The sequence below is a fragment of the Podarcis bocagei genome (genome assembly GCF_964188305.1).
Source record: "Podarcis bocagei genome assembly, chromosome: 4".
Lineage (NCBI taxonomy): Eukaryota > Metazoa > Chordata > Lepidosauria > Squamata > Lacertidae > Podarcis > Podarcis bocagei.
The window spans coordinates 44396640-44421316 of NC_138128.1; the positions used below are offsets into that span (position 1 = coordinate 44396640).

At 46.0% G+C, this 24677-nt stretch overlaps 1 protein-coding gene across 1 annotated transcript; it reads left to right on the forward strand.

Annotated features, from left to right (window-relative positions):
* Positions 1-1105: 1105 nt before the first annotated feature.
* MMS19 (MMS19 homolog, cytosolic iron-sulfur assembly component) lies at positions 1106-23139 on the forward strand. Its single transcript, XM_081192374.1, has 31 exons — positions 1106-1268; positions 5533-5581; positions 7714-7814; positions 8767-8852; positions 9495-9569; positions 10583-10652; positions 10740-10868; positions 11246-11307; positions 11472-11558; positions 12912-12986; positions 13255-13332; positions 13914-14052; positions 14376-14530; positions 14749-14827; positions 15720-15845; positions 16396-16477; positions 17405-17502; positions 17843-17974; positions 18721-18876; positions 19150-19249; positions 19612-19714; positions 19812-19889; positions 20062-20188; positions 20352-20452; positions 20530-20586; positions 20672-20858; positions 21338-21420; positions 21691-21855; positions 21948-22007; positions 22165-22265; positions 22827-23139. Exons 1-31 carry the CDS (start codon positions 1175-1177, stop codon positions 22852-22854), a joined length of 3063 nt encoding a protein of 1020 aa, XP_081048500.1. The 5' UTR covers positions 1106-1174; the 3' UTR covers positions 22855-23139.
* The last annotated feature ends 1538 nt before the right edge of the window (positions 23140-24677 follow it).

Sequence of the window (24677 nt, forward strand, 5' to 3'; positions counted from 1 at the left end):
TACATTTTTTAAAAAATACATTACAATATAAAATAAAGCAGCAGTTGATAGGCCAGGGCAGACATAACTTAAAAAAAATAAAACCAACATATATAAATAGCCAGCAAAGGCCTGAGAAAATTAATTAGTTTTTAGTAAATGCCAAGACAACATTAGTGTTGGTGCTTTGCATTAGTTCAGAGGGCAAGCTTTCTCTGACCTTTGCTCAGGGGAAAAGATTAGATGTGCATATTTATCCTACTGAAAAATACCCTAACCATTTGCACACTGTAAGCATTAAATGTACTGGAAATGTACTGTAATTGTTCATTCTTTAGCACTGGAGATGGGACTTCTTTATGAAGGTGGCAATGATAACCAGCAAAGACAGCAGACTTCTGAAAGATAAATAGGTGGAGCAGGATGCTGGGTGCTGAGATCTGTCCATTCCACCACTAACACCAAACCACAATGATCCCTGTCCTGATCACTGCATTCCTCCTCCTCCTCCAAGTGTATTGCAGTTCGCGGGTAGGTGGGCGGATACATGTGAGAACCGCTGCCATAATTTATACTTGGAGCGTGGACGGCTAAAACGATTTCCTCACAGAAACCAGAGGTCTGAGTGTTTCCTTCCTTGGATGCACGTGTTTTGCCCGCTTGCCTGGTATTTTTAGGCCTCCTAAAGCAAATGGAAAACAATTCTGCATCTTGGCACTAAGCCGCCGCTTCTAATAACAAAATCATAAAAGTGCGCGTGGCATTCTTTGTATATCCGGGGATGGCATTCCGAGAATGAAGAGCCTCTACGTCTCCAGCAGACGCAACGCAGCGCTCTTCTCCTCCTTCGAGCGCGTGGAAGCCTGTTCGCATCGGCGGGATGGTTGTGTGAAGCCGCATTGAGCTTCACTTCTGCGCTTCCCGCGTGTTGGGCGCCCTCTTAACGCAAAGCAAAACCCACCCCTTCCGTGACCCGGCCTAAGGCGCCCGCCCTGACCTTTGACGGGCTTGCCCGCCACCTCCCTTCGGGCTGCGCCCCTGCCTTTCCACGGCCCTTCCCGCGAACTGCGCCCATTGCTGGAGTGGCTTCTTGCCACGTGATGCCCACTTTGCCCCTGTCGTTTTCACACGTGACAGAGGGGACGCGCACGCGCGTTGTGCGCTTCTCGCCTGCCCTGCTATTCTCCGCTCTATCATGGCGGCCGGTGGGGCTGAGGTGGACGTGGGGGCGGACGCGTCCCTGTTGCCGGGCTGGGAGCGGGAAGGCGCGGCCAGAGAGGCGGCGGAAGGTGCGTGTGGGGATAGGGCGGGGGGCAGAGGCCAGGGCCGGGGAGCAGGCGGCGGGCTCCGGCAGTGCCGCAGGCGGGGCGGGAGGGGAACCGAAACGGCGGTTCGAGGGGTGGTCTGCGGGGACGGAGGAGGAGGTGAGCTTAGGTGTCAGGGAGAAAGATCGCCCAGTTGGATCTGTGCTCAGGATCGGAATTCACTGTCGGAATTCATTCGGGGGAGTGTGTAAAGGAATGCAAACGAGATTCTCTGGGCGTGTGCAGAGTGCCTCTGCCTAACTTCATTCCATCCACCCACATCGGGATCAGGCGTACTGGCATTAATTAGGGCTAGTCGGGCATGCGGTAACGGTGGGCGCATGCAGGGTGTTGATCGGGCGAGGCAGTGTGACGCACGGGATTAATTAGGGGCAAAGTAACGAGCTGTTTCGCCTCCTGAAGATTATTTCAGAGACGATAATGAGCTGGACGCGTGTGTTGAGGTTGGGTAGGAGGAGGCTGCTGTGGGCAAGGCTGACTAGTGATAAAACCATATGTGTGTTTGCAGGAATGTACTTTTCCAGGGGATCAGATCAACAGAAAGCCCGACCTGGGCATACTCAATATAATTTCCTGTTTCCTTGACCTGTTCTTTTCTACCATTCATTAATGTACCGTATTTCCTTTGCCTGTACTGTAAAACTATGAAAAGATAGGGAAACCTAACCCTTAATCACCCAAGCTACCTTAAAAATACAAGAGAAGAACGAATCATTTAAAGACTGTTAAAGGATTTTGAAGTGTTCTTGAGTTTCTATCATTATGAAGAGGCATACTTTTCTTCCTGGAAACACTGGCTTGTTTACGTAACGTTTTATAAGAAAATATAGGTGGTTTATCATAATTCAGATGACTATTTGTGGTGTGGTAGCCACTTAGGAATTCATCATGATGTAGCTGCAGCTGTATGAAGAGCTGCTTTACCATGTTTCCACATGAAGGCAAGTTAACCCATATAACTCTGTGAGTTTTGGAACTCAGGACTCCTAGATTTCTGAGGGGTGAGTAGTACTTGTAAGGCTGTTTGTAGCACAGCTACAGCTTTTGCCAATGCTGCAAACTTTAGTAGCATTGGTGAGGTTCATAATAGGTATTGTAAGTGTAGACCTGCAACAAAATTTGATAATTTATGGTAAGGCATGTAATATACATAGGGACCAAAAAACAAACTAAACACATTGTTTTCATTTAAATACTCACTGTGGCCTTCTGAAAAACATGCATGGGAATGGAAGAAGATGGAAGGACAAAGAGTGAAGCTTTAAACTTTTCTCTTGTCAATCAACCATGCTTCCTCATCCTGACCTAAGGAGATCTGTGTATGGAAACAATGATCCACATGGATATCTCTAACTCTCACTGGATCAGGGACTGTGTGAATGAGATGACATCCACATGTAGATGTCATCTGCATTTAGATATTTGTACTATTTATTCCAACTTCATGAACCACGAAATTATGCTTGCACAGATAGATCTTCAGTTAACTCCCAACTCCAGAGGCTGAGGGCATTGTGTTTCTGTGTGCTGCTTTCTGTTGCCAGTATTGCAGAGCAGCATGGGGGCATTGTGCATGTGCAGCCCTTGAACCCTGCTTGTGTTTTGGAAGAGCTGAGGATCTCTAAAGACAAACCCAATATTGTCTTGCTTATCTCAGGGTCCCCCAGTATGTAAGAACCTGTCACTGCCTTCTCTTTGGGCTCATTTTGGCATCCAATGTGTATGCATACAGGACACCAACTTTACTAATGGGAATAATGATATACTGAACATAGTTAACACATCTGAACTTGCCCCAGATACAGCTGAGAAGAGGACAGGAGTGCAGTAACTTTTAAACAACCTTCCTTTTAAGCAACACAGGCTCTCCAAATGAGGTTCTGGACCAGCCTTCAAGTATAGATGTGTTCTTGGAAATATGGTTCTCCTGGCTTTCAGAACGGCTTCCTAAGAAAATAAATCTTGCAGCTCTTTAATTGGTACGCCTTGTACTTTTGAGAGTGAGATGCTGATAAAAAGAATAGAATGCAGGATTTATAATTGGTTCATTCACACTGCTCTTTCAGCACTCTATCAGCTGTTTTAACAAATTGTGCCAAACTTGATTGAAGATATTCTGTACTCCCATGCTGTCTCCTCCCACCTCCCCATTCTAATTGTAAGAGAGATAGTATTTTCAAGTGACAGGTTGTTTCATGCCTTTATCTAGAGAAAATGAAGGAGGCTGCTGGACAGCTCTCCCCACTGCTAATGAGGTGATTTGAGAACTGCTCAGCAGGGATGGGATGGTTGCCACTGGCTTCTTGATTTGCAGTTTCTGAAGTTGAACTTTGGAATAACTTAAAATAAGTTTTCAAAATTCAATTTAAACATTTAAATTTGTGAAATGTGGGTGGCAGTTTAAATTTCAGTGGTAGAACTTCTTTTTGTAAACCACTTTGAGATTTTTCTGCCATCAAGTGGCATATAAATGTTATGAAATAAATAAATCTTCTGCATCTGGATGAAATTTTGCATAATTTAAAATGTATTGTGCAACTCTAAAAATTAAGCTGTCTGTGCAACATAGGCAAATGGTCCAGAGATACATACATACATACATACATACATACATACATAATGTCACTAGGGGAACAGATGACTAAAGTCTTTTGAAATTTTGGGAAGCTTTAAAATGTATTGGCTATATAGTGTAATTTTAAGCAAACTTACTCAGAAATAAGTCTCATTGGACTCTTTGGGTTTTACTTCCTAATAAGTGTGTTTATCATCACAGCCATAATCTGAGGTCAAGCAGCTGTTGTCCTTAAGTGAGCACTCAAGTGGCAAAGACATACCCACAGACCCAAGCAGCCACTGCCTTTTCAGGCTCATTGCAACCCTTTGTGATAAGGCCAACTCACTGCTCCTGGACTCCTGCAGGGATGCAAAGTCCTCATGTTTGGAGTTGCCAGCAGGCATGCAGCAACACAGTGCAGTATAATGACAGGTGCCCTTTCCTCTTTGTCACTGGGAATGCAGGTGAGTGCTCAAGTGAATTGAGTAAAGGAGGGCAGCTACCCATGAACTGCTAATCACAAGGTTGATTAGGACAAGCTGACCGGGGCTTTTTCCTCTGGTGTAAAAAGAAAGTGTATTATGCCACCGTTTAGGGTTGGGGACAGGGTTAAGCAATGTTTGCCTTGAGTCACCTGTGTATCCCAGTCTTTCAAACAGGTGTATACAAACACATGCATTTTTGCTTGTGTAAGAGGTTGTTTGAATAGTGATCTGGCAGGCTACTTTCCCTGGAGAACACACCATCCTCAGACGAAAAGCTAACTAAGTCAACTGTGCCTTGCTCACTGCCAGCAGTTGTTGCTCTGCTTCTGTATGCTGTCTTTGTGATTTCTGTAGCACTCGATAAGCTTTTAAGTAGCTGTATGAGCACCTGCTTAATTAAGTCTTACTTGGTCCAAGGCATATTAATTAAATGAACTGCACAGTATCTCAGAGATGTGTCAGTACTAGCTTGAGAACTGATGTTCCTTTGCCATTCACTTTTGCAATTAGACCTTTTTACAAATAGTTGGGAAAGGTTGCCTGTTTTGTTAAGGGCCTATAGCAGGGGTAGGCACCCTGACACTTCCTAAAATTTCTGGATTCCATCTGTCCCATCCAGCATGCCTAATGGTTAGGGGTGATAGGAATTTTAGTCTAGAACATTTGGAGACCACATGGTTATCTACCGCTAGCCTAGAGAGGCAGTATGCTTCTTGGCTATTATTTTCCTGGCTGGAAGAAGCATTGCAAGGAATCTTAGCTAACCCTTCCATTTTCAAAAGACTAGGACAGACAGACTAGCACGGTGTTGCTTGCTTGTGGTGGGGGAAGAGCACTGTACTGGAGAAGCAGAGATGTGGAGGGCAAATGCATCTTCCCACTTCTTTTCCTGTAGTTTAAATGCTTTTCAATTTGTGATAAGTATAAGAAACTGCCTTATACCAATTGAGCCATTGTGCCATACAAGCAAAAGGTCCATTTAACTGGATATGCCTGGAAGGAAATTTGGGACCTTCTGTATGCAGATCATGTGCTCTGCCTCTGAGCTGTGCAAACTAGAAAGGCAAGTTGCACTGTACCTGAAACATGGATTCCCATGTCTAAATTTGTTTTAAGAAGTGCTGCTTAGTATGGTGTAACTAACTACCTATCGTGATTTAACCTTTTGATACTTCCTTTTTCTTAGGAGTAAAAGCTGGGACCTGCACCATCTTAGATGTTGTTGAAAACTTGGGGTAAGTAAGTAAGTAAGTAAGAGCTTACTGCTCTGGGATGTATGTATACCAGTGTCGAGGATGACTCTTTGCACTACTGCAACAACATTAGAATTTTGTTCAGTGCTTAATGCCTGCCTGATGGATGCCCTTTGTCCATGCTGGGCAAAATTCCATTCAGATAAAATGACTTACATTATTAGGGTATCGTGAAACTTTGGAATAGCATTGTGGGTTTGGTGGTGATAATGTGTAGCATTTTGCTATCCTGACATTGGGATGAATTTCAGCTGCATTGCATAACTAAAGGTTTTGGGTTACATGCTTTCAGGTCTTCCCAGTATTTCCCTTGCAATCTGAGAGGAGAGTGCCTCCATGGCAGTTAGGTGTACATATTGTTAGCAGAGCAGTTGCTAGCGCCTCCATTTAGTCAACCAGATAAACTGCAGGGTACTCTTATGGGTAGATATTTGGCCTAGGCTGGTGGCTACATTAAATGGTGGTGGTAAGCCGTCCTCTCAATGTAGCATCAAGGTTAAATTTGGATTGCAAGCCAGGAAATCATTGTTTAAATTTTACCTTGACCACAAATTTACTAGACAAGTAGTTATTCTCTCAAATGCTCTCCCTCCACACTCCCTTCACATTCCTAATATGAGTATATTGCTCTGGTGGGAATCAGCCTGAAAGGGAAAAATGAAAACTCCCTTTCTTATCCTGATGGTCAGACTGCCAGATGTAGTCATTGCTCATTGCAAGGAAGTGTCTGTCGAGTGAAGAGCACCTCTGTGGTGAACCAGAACAGAGCAAAGAAGAATATATTGACACGTCAGTGTTCTTTAAACAACTGCAAACGTTGTTTTTTGTGTATATATCTCAGATAGTGCAGAAGCATTTTAACTGTTAATCTAATTTGTGCTTTGGGTTCATTATTGTGGTTCCCACCAACCTTGAATTCATTGGAATTTAAACCAGGCACAGGGAGCCTTTGGCTCTCCAGTGTTGTTGGACCACAGCAGCCTTTATCATCTCTGACCATGGCCCATCCTGGCTGAGACTGGTAGGCGCTGAGGTCTTAGAACAACTAGAAGGCCACAGCTTCTTGATCCCTACCTTAAACTGTATAGCAGTCTTCTATCGGCAGTAATGTGCCAGTAGCTGATGCTGAGCATATTGTGGCAGGGTTAGACATCAGCACAGGCTACCATGACAAAATGGTTGGCTACAAAATCCAAGTCATAGGTTGCATTCAGATATTGCTTTAATTGAGATACTTTTGGGGCCATTCGGTGAAGAGTGGGCTATAAGTACAAATTAAAAATAAATAAGCAAATCAATTCAGATTGAGCCTAGCCTCCCCACAGACTTCACACTTACCTGGCCCCCACGCCTCATTCAGCATAGTCACCACTTGATTGAAAACTTTCACTTCATTTTTAGATTAATCATGGTTTAGTATGTCATGTGAACCCAAAACTGTAGTTAATCTTAATAGTTAGTGAAAACAAGCCAACTTCATTAACTGTGATTTGAAGCTGGCTTGTTTCCACTTCTCACAGTGAAGATTAACCACAGTTTGTCAAGGTTTAAGTGATGCAGCGAGCTTGTAGTTAATCAAGAAGAGAAGCCAAAGCTTCTGAACTCCTGTTGCCCAGACGATGGTCAGATGATGGAGGGGCCTAGGCTCCATTTCCCTAAAGCTAAACTAGCCCAAACCAGCCAATAAATCATGATGCCTTGGACAAAAGGGAGGAAGCCAAACACATAATGTAGGGACATAGGAACCTGCCTTGGGCAGAGTCAGATCATTGGTCCATCTAGCCCAGTATTGTTGACAGTGACTGGCATTGGCTTTCTGGGGTTTCAGGCAGGGAGTTTTTCCCAGCCTTACCTGGAGAAGCCGGGGATTGAAACTGGGACTTCTGCTTGCACAGCAAGTGCTCTTCCACTGAGCTACAGCCTTTCTCCTAATCACTTTTATGTTGGCCCATAATTTATGAAGCCCTGAGCAAATGGAAGGGAAACTGATCACTTAACTGAATCGTCAAATTAAATCAGAATATTGTCTCTCTTTGCCCCCCCCCCCAACATATTTCACTGATTCTCTTTCTGCTATGGCCTGTAAAATCTTCATTTTGTGTCTATAAATACAGGTCTCCTCTTAAGAATGCAGATCCTCGAATGCGTGCACAGGGCATCCAAACACTTTCTGAAGTCCTCCTGCAATGCTACTCCCTCCTTCAAGAGCGGGAAGGTAGGGCATATGGGCTCAGTCCTCACTCTTTTGCAACCATGGAGAGTGCTGCTTCAGGAGCTGGCCTCAGCATTCAAGGGATCATGCCCGAGGTAGTGATTAGCAGCAGGAGGTTAGGCAGGCAGGATTCAATGACTCAGTGGTTTTTGACACGCCATATGCTTCTTTGCTGAGTAACTGGGGTGAACTCAGGTTTATTGAAAGCTCTAACTTTCTGTTAGAAAGCAGTTAAATGTTTGGAAGAGAGCGAAGATGGAAGGCAATGCCTTACCGAAGCAGTAAGGAGTAACGTATTTTGTACTTTCAAGAGGATTATGGATTTTAGGGTGACACAGAGAGGGAGGGTTTGACTTAATGGTATGACTCTCCTGGAATACTGAGACTCCTGCCTCAGTTTTCCCAAATGTGTACAGTATAAGCTAGTTTCAGAGCCTTAGCAGTGCCCATCACTGAGTGGCTTCGCAGGAACCTACTTACCATGCTGTGGTCCAGAGCTATGTGGGTAGCATATTCATTGTTAACTTTCAATAATCATAATCCTAATAATATCTGCAATCCCAAGAACACATGATTAGTGGCGGTCTGATCTATGGTTCTGCACCACAGAATGTCCTATGAGATGGGAGATCTTAAGTGTTCAGTTACCTTGCAGTTTCCCTTTCAGAATGTCCTCTTGCTGTTTCTTTGGTCATAGTGTTAGGCATTTTATGCTTGTGTGCAACCACTTATCGGTCATCAGATGAATTTTTTAAAATAGGTCTGAGGAGCCAAAAGTAGGGGGCGAATGCCTGTATTGCCAAGTGACCTGTGATAATTCTGCATTTTCCTTCATCCTTTCAAATCTGCTGAGGCTGATGTAGATGCCAATTTGCCCCATGGATATCTCTATTTGTGTTAGCTAAGCCCAACTACCACTATAGCCCTAGTTTCTGATAATGTTTGTCTGTTCCAGTGTCCCACCTGGTCTTGTTCTATGAGAACCGGCTGAAAGATCATCACCTGGTCATTTCTTCTGTGCTGCAGGGACTCAAAGCTCTGGTGAGAATTGTTTTCATGGTAGTCATTCTCGTTTATTCATTTCTGTGTTGCAACTTAATATAAAAGTATATGTATATGGTGCCCTAGATCTTGGTTAAAACCAAAACATCATAACACAATAAAATTGGAGCAAAATATATTAAAGAAACAGAAATACAGAATGGATCACCTGATAAGATTATTACAAAGAAGCAAATAATTTTCATAAGAAGCCTTGCAGAAATAATCTAGCGATAGCAATCTATGACAAAACTGGGGACACTCTCTATTCATCTGCTCAGTGGTAGAAAATTGGGGTGCCCCAAGGATAGCAGATTGACAGCTCTGGCTCATTTAACTGAGACCAGTGAAAGCTGCTGCAAGACAGGCTGATTAAGGTAGTAGGTGCTGGTGTAGAAAGAATCTTTTCTGAATCTACTTGGGATTTATAGGGATTAGTTAACAGTGAATTTCCCCCCTTTCTCTCTTAATGATTGGGTCACTGTCACACTGATTAAATGATGGGCTTCTTTTGTTTGTTTCCATTGCACTTACTGATAATATGCCATACAGGGCAGTCTGGGGCCTTAAACATGCTAACCGGTAGCCACCGTTACATGTAGATGGGTACTGAGTTGTTACCATTACTTTCCTTGTCTCTAGAGTATGTGTGTGGCGTTGGCTCCAGGTCTGGCAGTGTCTGTTCTCAAGGCCATTTTCCAGGAGGTTCATGTCCAGGTAAGTCAGAGAAGCCTTGATAGACTTTCTAATTTTGCCTTTGCGTTCCACATCCATGCTTCAGCCTTTCTGTTCTCATTCTTCTTCTTATTATTATTAAACTAGTTCCTGAAGTATCCTGTACCTCCTGTGGTCCCTCTTGGTGGACAATACACAGTAGTTCTCTTGGCTAAGACCTGCTCATCGATATTTTCTTGCTGTCAAGAGAATTGAAGCACTGGATCATGGCAGAAGTTCGGAGAATCATATCCTCCGCTCTTTGACACTGTCTAAACGATATTAGAAAATCTGAGACTTGGTGGTTTTATGGCTGTATTACTGATATTTTGTAATGGGCCGTTGTTGTAAGTCATCTTGGATGGTCATTGCCCAGAAAGGCAGGCTAGAAATAGTTCTTGAATAAATAAATAAAACTATGAAACACGGCCTGGGGGAATAGTGCACCGGAGTTGGATATAGGTTCAAATTTATCATGACTTGTTAAGTTGCCTTTGGCAAGTAACTATATTAGCTGCCATTCTTTACCAACTCCCCACTGCCTTTATTAATAACCTTATTTGAAAGAGTAGTTGGGTGGGTGGACAAGATGAGATTGTGGCAACTTCTCTGAGCCTTGAGTAATTAAATATAAAAGGAGTAGACACATGTATCCTTTGTATGTGGTAATGTATGCAAATTCTGCTGTGAAATACCTCTAGTTCCGATGTGAATGTGTATATCTTGATTTTTACATGGGACATTAAGGGAATTGGAGATACTCTCAGCAAGACTAAAAATAAAGGTAGAGAGGATGTTATGGAAGGTCCTGGCCTTCAGCTGGGTGTGTGTAAATTTCTGACTTGCCTGCAGTATCTTAATTGTCTTTCTGGCAAATTAGGCACCCAAATCTATGGACCAGAGTATGATAACATGAGCTGGAGAGGGATCATAACAAAAACATAAATCTCTTAAGGCTTGGAACAGGTTCACGTAATACTGCTTTATTTCCCAGCTATGCTTTTCTTATCTTCCAGTCTTTGCTGCAAGCGGATCGCCATACAATCTACAGTATCATTACTAACTTCATGAGCAGCCGAGAGGCAGGTGAGATGGATGGCTGTGGAAGGGGCTGAGTCGGACACCCTGCTGGAAAACCCTGGGAATTTCCTTACCTGATGCTTTTTCCTGCAGAACTGAAAGGACTGGGTGCCGATTTCACCTTCGGGTTCATCCAGGTGATGGATGGAGAGAAGGACCCACGCAACCTGTTAATAGCCTTCCAGATTGTACGAGACATCATTGTGAAGGGCTATGCATTGGGTATGTCCAAGGCCTTGGCAGTGTGGGGAAGCCCATGTTGGCAGTGGTTGGTTGGTTTGTTAAACTTCTTATCATGCCTGCGGTGTGTGAGGATGCAGGCTGAATGGGGAGCTTGTTAAAGTGTGCATAGCTTTGGAATCATTGAACATAGAACCACAGGTTATATCTGCTGTTGAGGCCATGGAACACATACACTCTCTTTCTCTTTCTCTCTTTCTCTTTCTCTTTCTCTTTCTCTCTCTCTCTCTCTCTCTCTCTCTTGGTGACCTGTGAGAATGGTAGCACTAAATAGGATGCAAATAAATAGTCCATGTCCAGACTTGTGACTAACTGTTTTGGTCACTCAAAGAACTCATACTGCTGTCTTCACCTCTCAGGGCCCTTCGCAGAGGAGTTGTTTGAGGTGACTTCCTGCTACTTCCCCATCGACTTTACCCCTGTGAGTGAGTAAATCTGGTGCTTTGTCCCTCCTTCACAATGCTTTGGATATGGGTGTTGGAGCAGGATAGTTTGTGTAATGCCTGGAACTGGGGGTGTCCCTATGGAGATGGGGTTTATTCAGTACATTCATGTCTAAATCTTTCGATTTTGCTTCTGTTCCAGCCCTCCAATGATCCTCATGGAATCCAGAGAGAAGACTTGATCATCAGCCTGCGGGCAGTGCTGACCTCCACTCCCATTTTTGCTGAGGTAGGGCCATTGTGTATCATGGCTGAAGTCTGTTTTCTGTGCCCTGTGGGTTCTTCCTGAGACCCTGTAGCAGAGTTGGTCCCCATCCTGATACACCATGTTGAGCAATAATACATTGACAGAGTTGGGGTGGACTTCTTCTTCTTCTTCTTCTTCTTATTATTATTATACATACATACATACATGCACTGCCCATCTGGCTGAGTTTCCTCAGCCACTCTGAGCAGCTCCCAACAGAATTAAAAGCACAATAAAACATCAAACATTAAAAACTTCCTTTACTGGGGCCCATAATGCAGCCATTTGTAATAGTTTATCCTCATCAACAGAAGATGTTGCTGTAGTGGTGCACAACAATTTGGATCCTAAAAAGCCATCTATGAATATATAGGTGTTGGGGAAGGGAACATTGATTGCAGATCTTCCCTCCCCCTTGCACCACCTTTCATGCTGCTCTGGACAAGATTTTTGAAGGGCAAAGCGGGTGCAAGGTGAAAATTCCTCCTTCTCTTGATGGGAGCATCACATTGTCAGAACCTTCATTAGGATAAGCCAATGCATTTATTCCCAGAACAAGCATACTGTAGAGATAATTTTGCCCTTAACTTTGAGACTTCAGTCTATTGCAGATATATGAGTTGGGGAGTAAATTTACTCTCTGGTCCTTTTGCATTTCCCAACACTGATCTTTCAAACTGCTACTACCATCAGACTTTGGACAGAGGGCTTGATTTATAGATATAAATAAATATTTGCTTTTTTTATTTAAAAAAGCTGGGATTAATGGCTCTCTGAAATGGCCCATATGCTACACAAATTGCTGCCGTGGTAGGTATATTTTGCCCCTCATAGAATTAGAATAAAGTCAGAAGTTTATGAAACTGCTGGAGCAATCTTAACCCTGGCCAGGCAGCAGTGGGCAGAGCTGAAGCACCTGAGCATCATATCCAAAGCCCTGCCAGGCAAAAGGTGGGGAGTGTTTTTTCCTCATTTTTTGCTACACTAGTTCCAGGCAGGTGCAGCTGAGAGCCTGATGATCCTCTCAGAGCTTTCCAGTGGCTACTGCCAGCAAAACCACCAGTGGTAGCTTCCTGCCTGCATGAGTGAATCTAGGCCCTCTACAATGATGGACACTCCCCTCTTGGCTAAGATGATAGCAGACTGTGCAGTATTCTAACACAAATACCCAGTCACCACCAAGGTGGCGTCAGTGGGGAGTATTGCATTGTGCTCTTTATATGGGTTTTACATTGTTTTGTGAGACCTCCTGGTCTGATCTTCTGAGGTATATTATAACCCCAAATTATGCTGAGCAAAGTATATTGAGATTTCCAGGATCTTCTCTCCTTACAGTTCCTGATCCCATTGCTCATTGAGAAAATGGACTCTGACGTACAAAGTGCCAAGCTGGACTCCCTGCAAACCTTGGTAAGAGCACTGAGCAAAGGTATCGAGGCTCCGCAGTAGGTTGCCATGCAGCCCTCTCTGCTCCTGCAGCTTTCCTCAAAGCAAGCATGCACTTTTCTCTTTCCCCTGCACTGGGATTTATGTGCCCTTCAAGCTGATTTAAGGGGTGGCGGCGGTTCTGGTGCTGCTTCTAGGTAATGCAGCATCTTGACTGCAAATTAACAGCACACCCCAGATGACTCATGTCTGACTCTCTCCCCCCCCGCCCCCACCTTTCTTTCTTTTGCAGAATGCTGCCTGCATGATCTATGGGGAGAAGGAGCTGAAGGAGTTCCTACCCAGCCTTTGGTCATCCCTGCGCAGGGAGGTGAGAGGAGTGAGGATTCCCAAAGCAAGGTTGTTCTGGTGTCCTGTGAAAGTGCATCCATTACATTGTTCCTGCTCTCTGTGCCTGGGGACTGCTTGAAACATTATATACTGCATTGGCCTGAATATAAGCCTCACTTTCCCCCCCAAATTCCGACTGTGAAAAGTTAGAGTGTGGTTTAAATTTACATTCGTGACCTTACAAAAATTGGCTTTTACGATATTGCTGCTGAAACAGAAATATGGTAAAACAGAATGGGTGTGAGTGCATGCAGAATTTTAAGGGAGCGTCTTATATTCGGGTATTCCCCCCCCCCCTTTTCCCCCATTGAATTTTAAAGGTGCGGCTTATATTCATGTGCGACTTACATTCGGGCCAATACAGTAGTTTCATTACAGTGAATTATCAGGCTGTTGTAATATTTGATGGACCTATAAAGAAGCAAATAACCCCCTTCCCCCCCTTTCATTATGATCACTGGCTGGATCACTGGATTACTTGCTGGATTGCGGGATCACTGACTGGATTATTTGCAGGATTGTCTGCACTGTACAGCTGATTCCCCTCCTGCTCCTCAACAGGTGTTCCAGACAGCAAGCGAGAAGATTGAAGCAGAAGGTCTGTCTGCTTTGCGTGCTCTGTCAACATGTCTGTCCCGCTTGGTGCTCAGTTCCGATGATGAGGATCTTTTAGATTCCTTCCTTACAGGCATTCTGCAAGGTAACCTTTGGAGCAGCATCCCTTTCCTAGCATCTTTCCAGTCCTGTGAAAGACCTTCCATTTCTCATTCATAAACTGCTGCTTGGAGGAAATGACCACTTCCCCAAGGGAAAAATATCTTGTCATGCTGTTGCAGGCATGATTTGGCTTACAGGACTGGAGGGAAGGGGTGGAAACTGGAGCTGACTTGTGGGAAGGCAGCAAGTTTGAAACTGTTTGCAGTTTGCAAGCTGGTGGAATTAAGTAGTGCTATTTCTTGCTGGGATTTCTGCAGTGGCATTGGGAGTGATACTCTGTCTCCCAAGCGCTCTTACCTGTTTCAGATTGCAGACACCATCTTTGTGAGCCTGACATGAAGCTGGTGTGGCCAAGTGCCAAACTCTTGCAGGCGGCTGCAGGGGCCTCTTTGCGAGCCTATTACCGGATCACATACAGTGTACTTCCCTTGCTGGTGGAACAGTACACCAAGCATGAGCAGGTGAGAACAAATGGGAGCGGAATATGCTTGTGATGGAGAATAGTGAAAGGGGCTTAGGTGACTCCAATCTCATATTAAGGGACGTTTAGTGGCATATACCTGCCCCAGGCATATGCTTGGGCTCATATTCCATGTAGGACAATGGCCTGCAGATCTTGTCTCTCCTTCTGTGTCTTAGTCCCTTCAACCCATCCTCTGCCCTTTTTGATCTCTTGTAGAGTAGCCAGCACAGGACAATCTTGGAAGTTCTGCTTGGTTTCTTGGAGCTGCGGCAACAGTGGGGGCCTGAGGAAGACGGTGAGATGGTCCTCCATTCTTCTTGTTTCCTACTAGCAAGGCTGCCCTTCTGCAGCATCCTGGGCTTCCAATGTTCCTGTCTTGCCCAGAGCAGTTGTTTGCAGAGAAGAGTCACCTTAATCTATGGGATTTAGCAATGGCCTGTCTGGGAAGGGGGGCGGGCAGTGAGATAGGTGCAGTAATAGGGAGAAGATAAATGCGGAGACAACAGAATTGAAAAACAAAGAGTTTGACAGGATAGCTTCCCAGAAGAAATTCTAGCCCTTGTGGTTGGTGAGAGAAGTCTTAGAAAATGCATGCACAAGAGTTGGGTTCCAACTACAGCACACATTTAAAGCAGTATCATATCACCTTAAACAACAGATAGTTTGGAGATCAGTATTCCCCTCACAGAGCTAAAATTCCCAGAGTGGTTTAACAAGCAGTCCCTGTTCTAACAGTTCTCAGCACCCTTAACAAACTACAGTTCCCAGGATTCTTTGGGGGAAGCCATGACTGTTTAACGCGGCATGAGAGTGCTTTAAATGCAGTGCAATTGGGACCCCAGCCAAATATTCCAGAACCAAAGTTTCTTTGAGCATGGCTTTCAGTGACCAAGTAGAAATGCTTTTTGCAGGATGACATGGTGACTGCAGTTGAGTAACCTTGGTGGGTGACTGCTCTTAATGAGCAATCCATCTGTGTTTTTTTCTTATCCAGGTACCAGTGCTGACCACTCAGAATTTTAGGAAGTTTCTCATTCCTTGCTATCTAAATTCTGATCACAATCCTCTCAGACTCCGGGTTAGAAAGTTAAAGCGCCCCTACCAAGGACCTTGTAATTTCTAGTGATTCGTGCCCAGGATGGTCAGTCTCATGACACTGCCTGTGTGCCTGTTTCTCTCCCTTGCAGACAAGAGTCCACTGCTTTGTTTCAAAGATGCCCTGTGTTCCGTGGTGTTCTCTGCACTTTCTGAGTCCAGTGTACAACTTCAGTTGGTTGGCATCCGGGTTCTGACCTTTCTAGGATCACTGCAAGGTATGTGTTGATCTGTGGGTTACTCCCAGGAGTCATGGAAGAATTACAGCTTGTTTAGAGATTTTCCCCTTGGTGTGCATTCCTTTACAGATCCATCTAGCGTGCACACAGACCTGTTTCCATCATGTGTGTGCAGCCAGACAGCTGGACTTGAATCAGATTAGGTACTGTCCCACCCCACCTTGCATAACTTGGACTATATGGGCTGCAGGCAGCCTCTAGGAAGTGGAATGCAATACAGTGGTGCCCCGCAAGATGAAATTAATTCGTTCCGCAATTTTTGCCATCTAGCGAATTTTCCGTCTTGCGAAGCACGGTTTAAACGGCTTAACAAAGTCGCAAGACGTTTTCGTCTTGCGAAGCAAGCCCATAGGGAAATTTGTCTTGCGAGGCAAATCGCGGACGAAAAAACCTTTCGTCTAGCGAGTTTTTTGTCTTGCGAGGCATTCGTCTTGCGAGGTACCACTGTATAGTAAAACTGGCAATGATAGCAGAGTGTTACTACCAGAGAAAGGAAAGGCTTTGAACTTCAGTCTCTCTTCCGTTTCAGGGCTCCTGACCCTCTCAGATGTGGAGATGTTTGTGGATCACCTTACAAAGTTAATCTTGCATGAGGACGATTCCCAGACCAGGTGAGGGGTGGAAACAAAGCTGGACCCTGTGGGTGCAAGGGAAACAGCAGGCATTGTTGAACTTCTCAGAATTGTCTTTGGGCTTATCTCTTTCTAAATATTGAAAATGTTTACATTATTTTAGTCCACTACCTATAAATGGCAAATGACAAGGTTTCTAACACAGTCTCATGAATTACTCATTTCTTAATCCAAAATTCTGCTTCTGTTTGGTGTTGTTAAGGTTTGCATCTGTTAAGGTTTGCATGTGTTTTAATTAAGAAAAGGGCTTTAATAATACTGCTTTTATGATCTTTTTTCAATCTTAAGTTTTGTACTAAAACATCCTTTGGTTTATCATGCTTTGTTCTAATGTGTGAATAGAGCTCATATCCTCATTCTCTTAGCACAGATTCATTTCAGACTGAACCCAATAGTGTAGTTAAACATTCTTCCATAAAAATGTCCCTCATAGTGTAATATTCTTTAAATCCTTTTTTTTAAAAAAAAAATGTCTAGCTTGGTAACATCCTGTTGTTTGTTTTAAGATTTCAAGTGCTGTATCTTTTCCTCTGGCCTCTGCGTTTCCTATTCAGTGCGCAGTGCATCCAAACCTGCGAGTCACAGGACAGTTCCCAAACAAATCCAGTGATACCTTTTCATAGTTTCTATAGTGATGTGAGAATCCCACTCTCTTCTGATAAGTTCTTAGATGAACCCGGGTAGAGTGAGCTTAACAAAACCTGGGCAGTCTGCATCGCTGTCTAAGCTGCGTTCTTGTCCAAAGAGCTCTTGTAATCAAGGGAACATATTTATAAAATGTAGTGCACACACAGCTCAATATTACAATTATAAAATTAGATTACCACAGAAAGATCTGTGAGTTGCTTTACGGTATTGAGTGGCCAACAAGTTCATCCATCTTTGCACACTCCTTTATCCCTGCAGCATGGTAGCTATGGAGGCGGCTGGACGCCTGGCTCCCCTCTATCCACAAGCCTTCAGCAAGTGCTTGGTTCAGAAGTTCTCAGAAGGGCTGCAATCAGGTACAGCATGCAAGTTGGGCGGGTTGTGGGGAAGTGGGTGTCCTCTCTTAGGCTGCCTTTACTAAGCATTTGTGCAGAAGTTCACAGCGTCTATCCCTGAGTGCTAGCAGCATTGTAGGCAGAGCCATTGCAGGGGGCTTTGACTTGAATCTGCCCGGTCTCTCTGCCTTGAGGAATGTGAGTAAGGCCAAACGGGCAGACGGATAGGTTAGTTCCAGGTCCAAGAATCAACCATTCCCAAATCCATGTTCATGTGGAGGGGTGGAAGGCGGTACCTCCATGGCCCTGTCCCTAGGGACAAATTCATTGACTAGCTCTTGTGTTCTGTGTGCTGTTTCAGAGCTTCAGGAGGACAGCAATCCATCCCAGCAGGAACGTCGCCTGCAGGCTCTAGCAGCTGTGTCCACGCACCCTAGTATAGTGAGGGAAACAGTTCCAGTCCTCCTGCAGCACTTCCAGCAGATTCAGCAAGGTAGTGTAAGAATTGTATGTGATAAACTATTGATACTTCGGAAGCGAGGAGCCTAGCCCAGTGCTTGGGACAGCAATAACAGAAGGGCTCAGCATATGTGTATCATTAATAGGATGTGTAAGATTGGGAAGGGCTGGAGCTCAGTAGTAGAGCGTCTGCTAAACATGGAGAAGGCCTCAGGTTCAATCCCTGCCATCTCCAGAAAAGACTGGATAGCTCAGTTGGTTAGAGCGTGGTGCTGATAATGGCAAGGTTTCAGGTTCGATCCCTGTATGGGACAGCTGCCTATTCCTGCATTGCAGGGGGTTGGACTAGATGATCCCCAGGGTCCCTTCCAACCCTACAATTTATGTTTCCATGACTTCCTGTCTGAAACACTTAAGAGCCACTGCCAGTCAGTGCAGGCAGCTCTGAGTTAAGTGGACCCAGGAGCCTGACTCCTTGTAAGGCCGAGCTTCCTTGTTCCTATGGAAGGGGTTAGTAGAGAGCTGTTAGTACACTGAGCCTTGGTAACCTTTAGGTGCCTACAGTCCCATAATTCTGTCATTAGCAGGAGAAGTACAGCTTGTTGTTGGAAGCCTAGGACCATCAGTCTTTGACTGTTTTGGCCCATAACCCATTTCTGACACAATGTGATGCCTTTAAATGGCCCTGGTGATAATGTATTAGTATTTTTTTAAAAAAGAAAAACACCTTGGAACCGGTAACCTCCACCCTGAATGCTCTTTTGATTTTTTATTTTGCAGAGAGTATACCTGCAGATACCCACTCTGTGGTGTCTGTGTGCCAGAGTCTGCAGCAGGTAGCATTCCAGTGCCAGCAAGATGCTCAGAGTTACTGGTACTTCCACCAGGCTGTGGTGCCCTGCTTGGTGGGCTTAGCAGTCAAGGCTGCAATGCAAGGTAAGGTGGGGAGATGAGCACAGACCCTGTGCTCCCCAAACCAGGCCAGTACCCATAGCTCAGGTGGGGTTCTGTATACTTTCAAACCTTGAGAGAAAGGGAGGTACCTTTCCCTTGTGCTGGGCTGGCCTTTACCCACTTGGGGCCAATCTCAGAGTGCCTGTCAGGTGTCCATTATGCAGGTGGCAAACTGAAAGGCAGCTGATGGGATTCCAGGAACTGTCTCCATCCCCTCACATTTATTCCCCCCCCCCTTTTCATGACTATTTTCAGAGAATTCCCATACATTGCCAAGCAGTGTGCTGCTGAAGGAAGAAGCCTTATCAGCCATGGTATCGGTCATCAGCAGTGCGTGTACGCACTTAAGACCAGAGTGAGTAGCAGCTGCTGCCATCCTGTGATCTCTGTCCCTGCAGAGTGACAAGTGCTTTTGGATAAGGTCAGGTTCTAGCATAACTCCACGAACAGAAGTGCAGGCAGTCTCCCCTTACCCTCCTTGGTGTTTTTATACTACTGTCAAGGAAATGAAACAATTATCTGTCAAGGAAATGAAACAACTATCTTGACTTTTAGAAAACATCTGAAGGAGGCCCTGTATAGGGAAGTTTTTAATGTTTGATGTTTTAATTTGTTGGAAGCTGCCCAGAGTGGCTGGGGCAACGGAGTCAGATGGGCAGCATATAAATAATGAATTATGTGATGTAAACCAGTGTTCTTGTTTCTTCTTCCTGGCAGGCAGGCTGCCCAGAGTGTCTCCAAAGTGGTTCCCCTCTTCTTGGATGGAGAGCTTTCCTTCCAACCTGGAAACACCTTTCCCAGCACGTTCCAGCCCTTCCAGGTATCTTGCATGAGTGAGGCGCTGCTGCTGCTGCTGCGTATAGGGAAATGTGGCCAGAGACTTTGGTAGTGGAAACAATATTTCTTTTCCTTTATAGGACGGGCAGTGTCTGATGGCAGCCCAGAGAAGGCTTGTTGCTCTCCTCATGGCCTTTGTCTGCTCACTGCCAAGGAATGTGAGTCCTGGGGAAGATTTGGTGGGGCGGGGGGAGGCTGCCTCATGGCTGAGAGAATGGATCTATCCATCCTGCCTTGTGTGTCTGATCCCTAGGCAAGTGATGCTGGGAACCAGCAGCTTGAAGCTCTGCTGTTGCCTCCATGCCTCCCCACGCTCTGGCTTCCTTTCAGGTTCCAATTCCTCAGCAAGACCGCTTGCTACGTGAACTGCTAGCCCTGAGCTGCTCCTGTGACTGCCCTTTCACTGCCACAGCTGCTGCCAAATGCTTTGCAGGACTGGTTAACAAGCACCCAGCAGGTAACCGATGGAGTAATAGCCTATGTCTGTCCTAGGACTGAAGGGCTGGGGATGTTGTTCAGAGGCTCGTGAAACCTCAGAGCTGGGCTGTGTTAAGTGTTGCCCTGCTTGACTGATGCAAGAAGTTGCCCGGAACAACAGCCAGTCTCTTTACCCTTTCCAGGGCCTCAATTAGATGAGCTGTTGGAGCTGGCCATGAACAAGTTGGAGCATGGCCTGAATGAGGGTCCTCATCAAAGCCAAGCCCTCACTCTGCTGCTGTGGGTGAGTTTCCGCCATGCCCCATCCCTCCCGTCTCTGCCAGAAACAGAGCTCAATTTTCCTTTCTTTTTGCCCTGCAGGTGAGCAAGGCTTTGTTGCTACGCTACCACCCGCTAACCACACACCTGACGGACAAGGTGAGCTTCTGGGAAAGGCCTGGGACCCTCAGGGAGGCCACTGTGCCCTTACCACATTCAATGGCTCCTGTCTTTTACCCTACAGCTCCTCATGCTTTTGGGGGACACGGTCCTTGGCCCTGCGGTGGGCGATGGCCTTGCCTTGCTCATGGCCGACTCCCCAGATGTGCTGGGCAAGAGCTGCCACGCTGAGGTGCGCCTCATGTTCCGCCAGCGCTTCTTCACAGAGTGCGTGCCGCAGTTGGTGCAGGGTTTCCACACAGCAGCTCCTGGTAAGAATTTCCTCTGTCCCATTTCTTACCGAAAGCATCTGAATTAACAGGAGGAGCACAGTTGGAATAATGGTCAAATTGAAATGAGGACGCTACTGCAGCATTTTAGCATATTTTTGTCTGCAGAAATTGTGGACTCCTTGCATGACCTGCCTTTTGTAGCCCTCTTTGGACAGTAGGAGCTTCTGAACCCTTGACAACAAGAGGAGCAGTCTGAGCCTCTCGCCTTTTTCTTCCTCTTCCCGGACCCCTCGGAGTTTCTGGAGATGATTTTGGGTAGGAGAGCTCAGAACTCTGAGCTCGCCTACTCTGCCTGTTACATGGGACAAACAAATTGCTTTTCTTTACTCGCAAGAGGTGGACCTTCACTGTAGGCTCTGTAGAGGTCATTTGCTATTCAATTTCTAAACTGTCATAACCTTTTCGGATGAGTCTCCTCGGAGCCACAGGATTAAGCCTTGCCCTTCTGTTCTTCCTAGATGTGAAGGCGAATTACCTGAAAGGCCTGTCTCACATACTGAACCACCTGCCCAAACCAGTGCTAGTGACAGAGCTGCCTACGGTGAGTGTGCAGCAGTGCTGACCACCAGGCCCTAAGAACTCTTGGGAATTATTTTGTGGGTGGGGCATATTATGGAGAAGAATGATGCCCCCCCCTTTTTCAGCTAGGATAGCTCAGTTGGTTAGAGCATGGTGCTGAAGATGCCAGGGTTGCAGGCTCAATCCTTGTGTGGGACAGCTGCATTGCAGGGAGTTGGACTAAATGATCCTTAGGGTCTCTTTCAACTCTACAAGTCTGTTGATTCCATGACTCTACCCTCTTATCCCCCAGCTGCTACCTCTCCTGCTGGAAGCTCTGTCGTGTCCTGACCTTGTGGTGCAGATCTCAACTTTGCACTGCCTACAGCCGCTGTTGCTCGAGGCGCCACACGTCATGAGCCTGCACGTCGACACACTCGTGGGCAAATTTATCAGCCTGACAGACAACCCTGCTATGGTGAGTACTGGGTAGCCTCTTTATGCAGCTGGATACTCCCGGTTTCCTCCTGGATGGTCAGCAGAAGACTAAATGTCCCATTTATATTGCAGGCAATCCGCATTGCTGCGCTACAGTGCCTCCATGCACTTGCCTCCCTCCCCACTCCAGTGGTAAGTAATGGATCTGCCCAATAGCTTGCCAGATGCTCCAACATTTGCCTTACTTGTGCCAAGATCTACTTGTCTCCTGTTGCTAGCACAAACAGGTATTAAGACCTCCATGGGAACTGTGGGAACCTCATTGATGGTGGCTTCTGCTTGCTACCAGGTGATACCTTACAAGCCACGAGTGATTCGAGCCCTGGCCAAACCCCTGGATGACAAGAAGCGGCTGGTGCGGAAGGAAGCTGTGGCAGCACGAGGAGAATGGTGAGCAGGACTCTTTCTCTTGGGGGACGGTGTAGAAGAAACAGTACCAACTTAAATACACTGTAGTTGCTCGACTTGGCTGTCCTTGAGACTCACTGTAATTAAATTGGAGGTAGGTTAACATATCCTTGTACAGATCTGATGAAGCCATTTTGATTTGAGCGTAGAGGTTTGGATTAATAACTTGGGTTCTGACAAAGCAATCAGGATGAAAAAAAAGTATAAGGAAGACTTGAAAAGAAATGTAGAATATCTGAATTATTGTAAACACATTAAAATGTTAACAGTAATAGAATAAATTCAGCAGTAAGAAATATTTTGATATAAAACTGGGAAAACGAGAATGGGGGGGGGGATAGAATATGTAGCATAAAAGAGTTAATAAAATGAACCAGGGAGGGGAGGAGGGGGAAGGGAAGTCAAGGATATTTGGATGTAAAGTTGTCTTTAAATTTGTAAAAAAATGAAAATGGTAATTATTTATAAATAAATTTTTAAAAGGGTTCCTTTTGTTCATGCCTTGCTGCTGCTAAAGCCCGCTGTGGTGGTCTTTTTCTTCAGGTTTCTGCTTGGGACACCTGCCAGGTGAAGGTTCACACTGCAAATCCTGACTGACAATCTCACCTGCCCCCACTCACCTGGTAAGCTGTTGGCCTTGATGTCCTGGGGCCTAGATTTCCATGCAAAGCAGCAAGGCTCTGGGCAGAAGAGGACTTTTTTGTGGACTGCCCTTTCCTAACCACAACATCAGCGTTCAGTAGGAAGGAACAGCCGGCCCCTGTTCCTGCTGCAGCGCAGTAGTGAGTGGAGGTGGCAGGACCCCCATATATTATGTATGTATGGGGCCAGAAGAATAAAAACTTGTTTGCTAACAGCCTCTGGCAAAAGTGCTTCTTGTGGGGAAGTAGTAGAAATAAGGGTCTTGCCTTCACCTTCTATTAAGTCCAGCTTCCCCACCTTCCTGCCATAATGGTGTCTGCGTAGAGAGAGATTTTTCATGTGCTAATAGAACTAAAGCCTACTGCATGAACTTAGCACCTCTCATGCAAAGATCAAACAGTGAATTACTTTTAATACAGAATATTTCTGAATAAAGTTGCAAGAGCTGAGCCTAGGTGTCTAGGAACGTTCTGTCTGATACCTGCTGGAGAAATCTAGCAAACTAGCATAGGAAGATACAGTGGTACCCCGCAAGACGAACGCCTCGCAAGACGGAAAACCCGCTAGACGAAAGGGTTTTCCATTTTGGAGGCGCTTCGCAAAACGAATTTCCCTATGGGCTTGCTTCGCAAGACGAAAGCCCATAGGGAAATCTCCGGGACAGCGGGGAAGCGCAGCGCGTCTTCCCCACTGTCCTCTGACCTCCTCCGAAGGCTGGCGGTGGGGCGGAGAGACCTCCTCCCGCCGCCAGCCTTCGGAAGCCTGCTCCAAAGCCTGGCGGTGGGGTGGAAAGACCTCGCCGCCAGCCTTCGGAGCATCCTTCCAAAGGCTGGCGGCGGGAGGAGGTCTTTCCGCCCCACCGCCAGCCTTTGGAAGGCTGCTCCGAAGGCTGGCGGTGGGGCGGAAAGACCTCCTCCCGCCGCCAGCCTTTGGAAGGCTGCTCCGAAGGCTGGCGGTGGGGCGGAAAGACCTCCTCCCGCCGCCAGCCTTCGGAATCCTGCTCCAAAGCCTGGCGGTGGGGCGGAAAGACCTCCCGCCGCCAGCCTTCGGAGCATCCTTCCGAAGGCTGGCGGCGGGAGGAGGTCTTTCCGCCCCACCGCCAGCCTTCGGAAGGCTGTCCTGAAGACTTGCGGTGGGAGGAGGGTTTTCCTTCCCACCGCCAACATTCAGAATGCTGTTCTGAATGTTGGCGGTGGGGAGGAAAAACCCTCCTCCCACCGCAAGCCCTGGGAACAGAGGAGAAGCGCTGCGCCCCTTCCCCTCTGTTCCCGTACCTGTCCTGAAGGCTTGCGGTGGGGAGAAAAGCCCTTCTCCGCACCGCCAGCCTGGCAAGCGGTTTCCATAGGAACGCATTAATTGATTTTCAATGCATTCCTATGGGAAACCGTGCTTCGCAAGACGAAAAACTCGCAAGAAGAAAAAACTTGCGGAACGAATTAATTTCGTCTTGCGAGGCACCACTGTACTGACTGATCTGGTATGCCTTTTTCTGTAAGTGCAGGCTGGTGGTTGTTTACTTTCTTAATTATTAGCCACTGGTATTAAATTGGTGAAGCTGCAGCTGCCTTTGGCAGTAAAATGAGTTCAGAAATCCACCTGAGCCCCTGTGTGGCATTCTGCAATGAGGTGGTAGTTTGCTTGTTTGGAAAGTGTTCTACAAATAAAGTTTTTAAAGAGTGCCACTGCTGCCCATCTGAAATTTATACATGGCTCCCTATTTCCTCTGCTGTATCTTTCCAGTGACAACCCTCA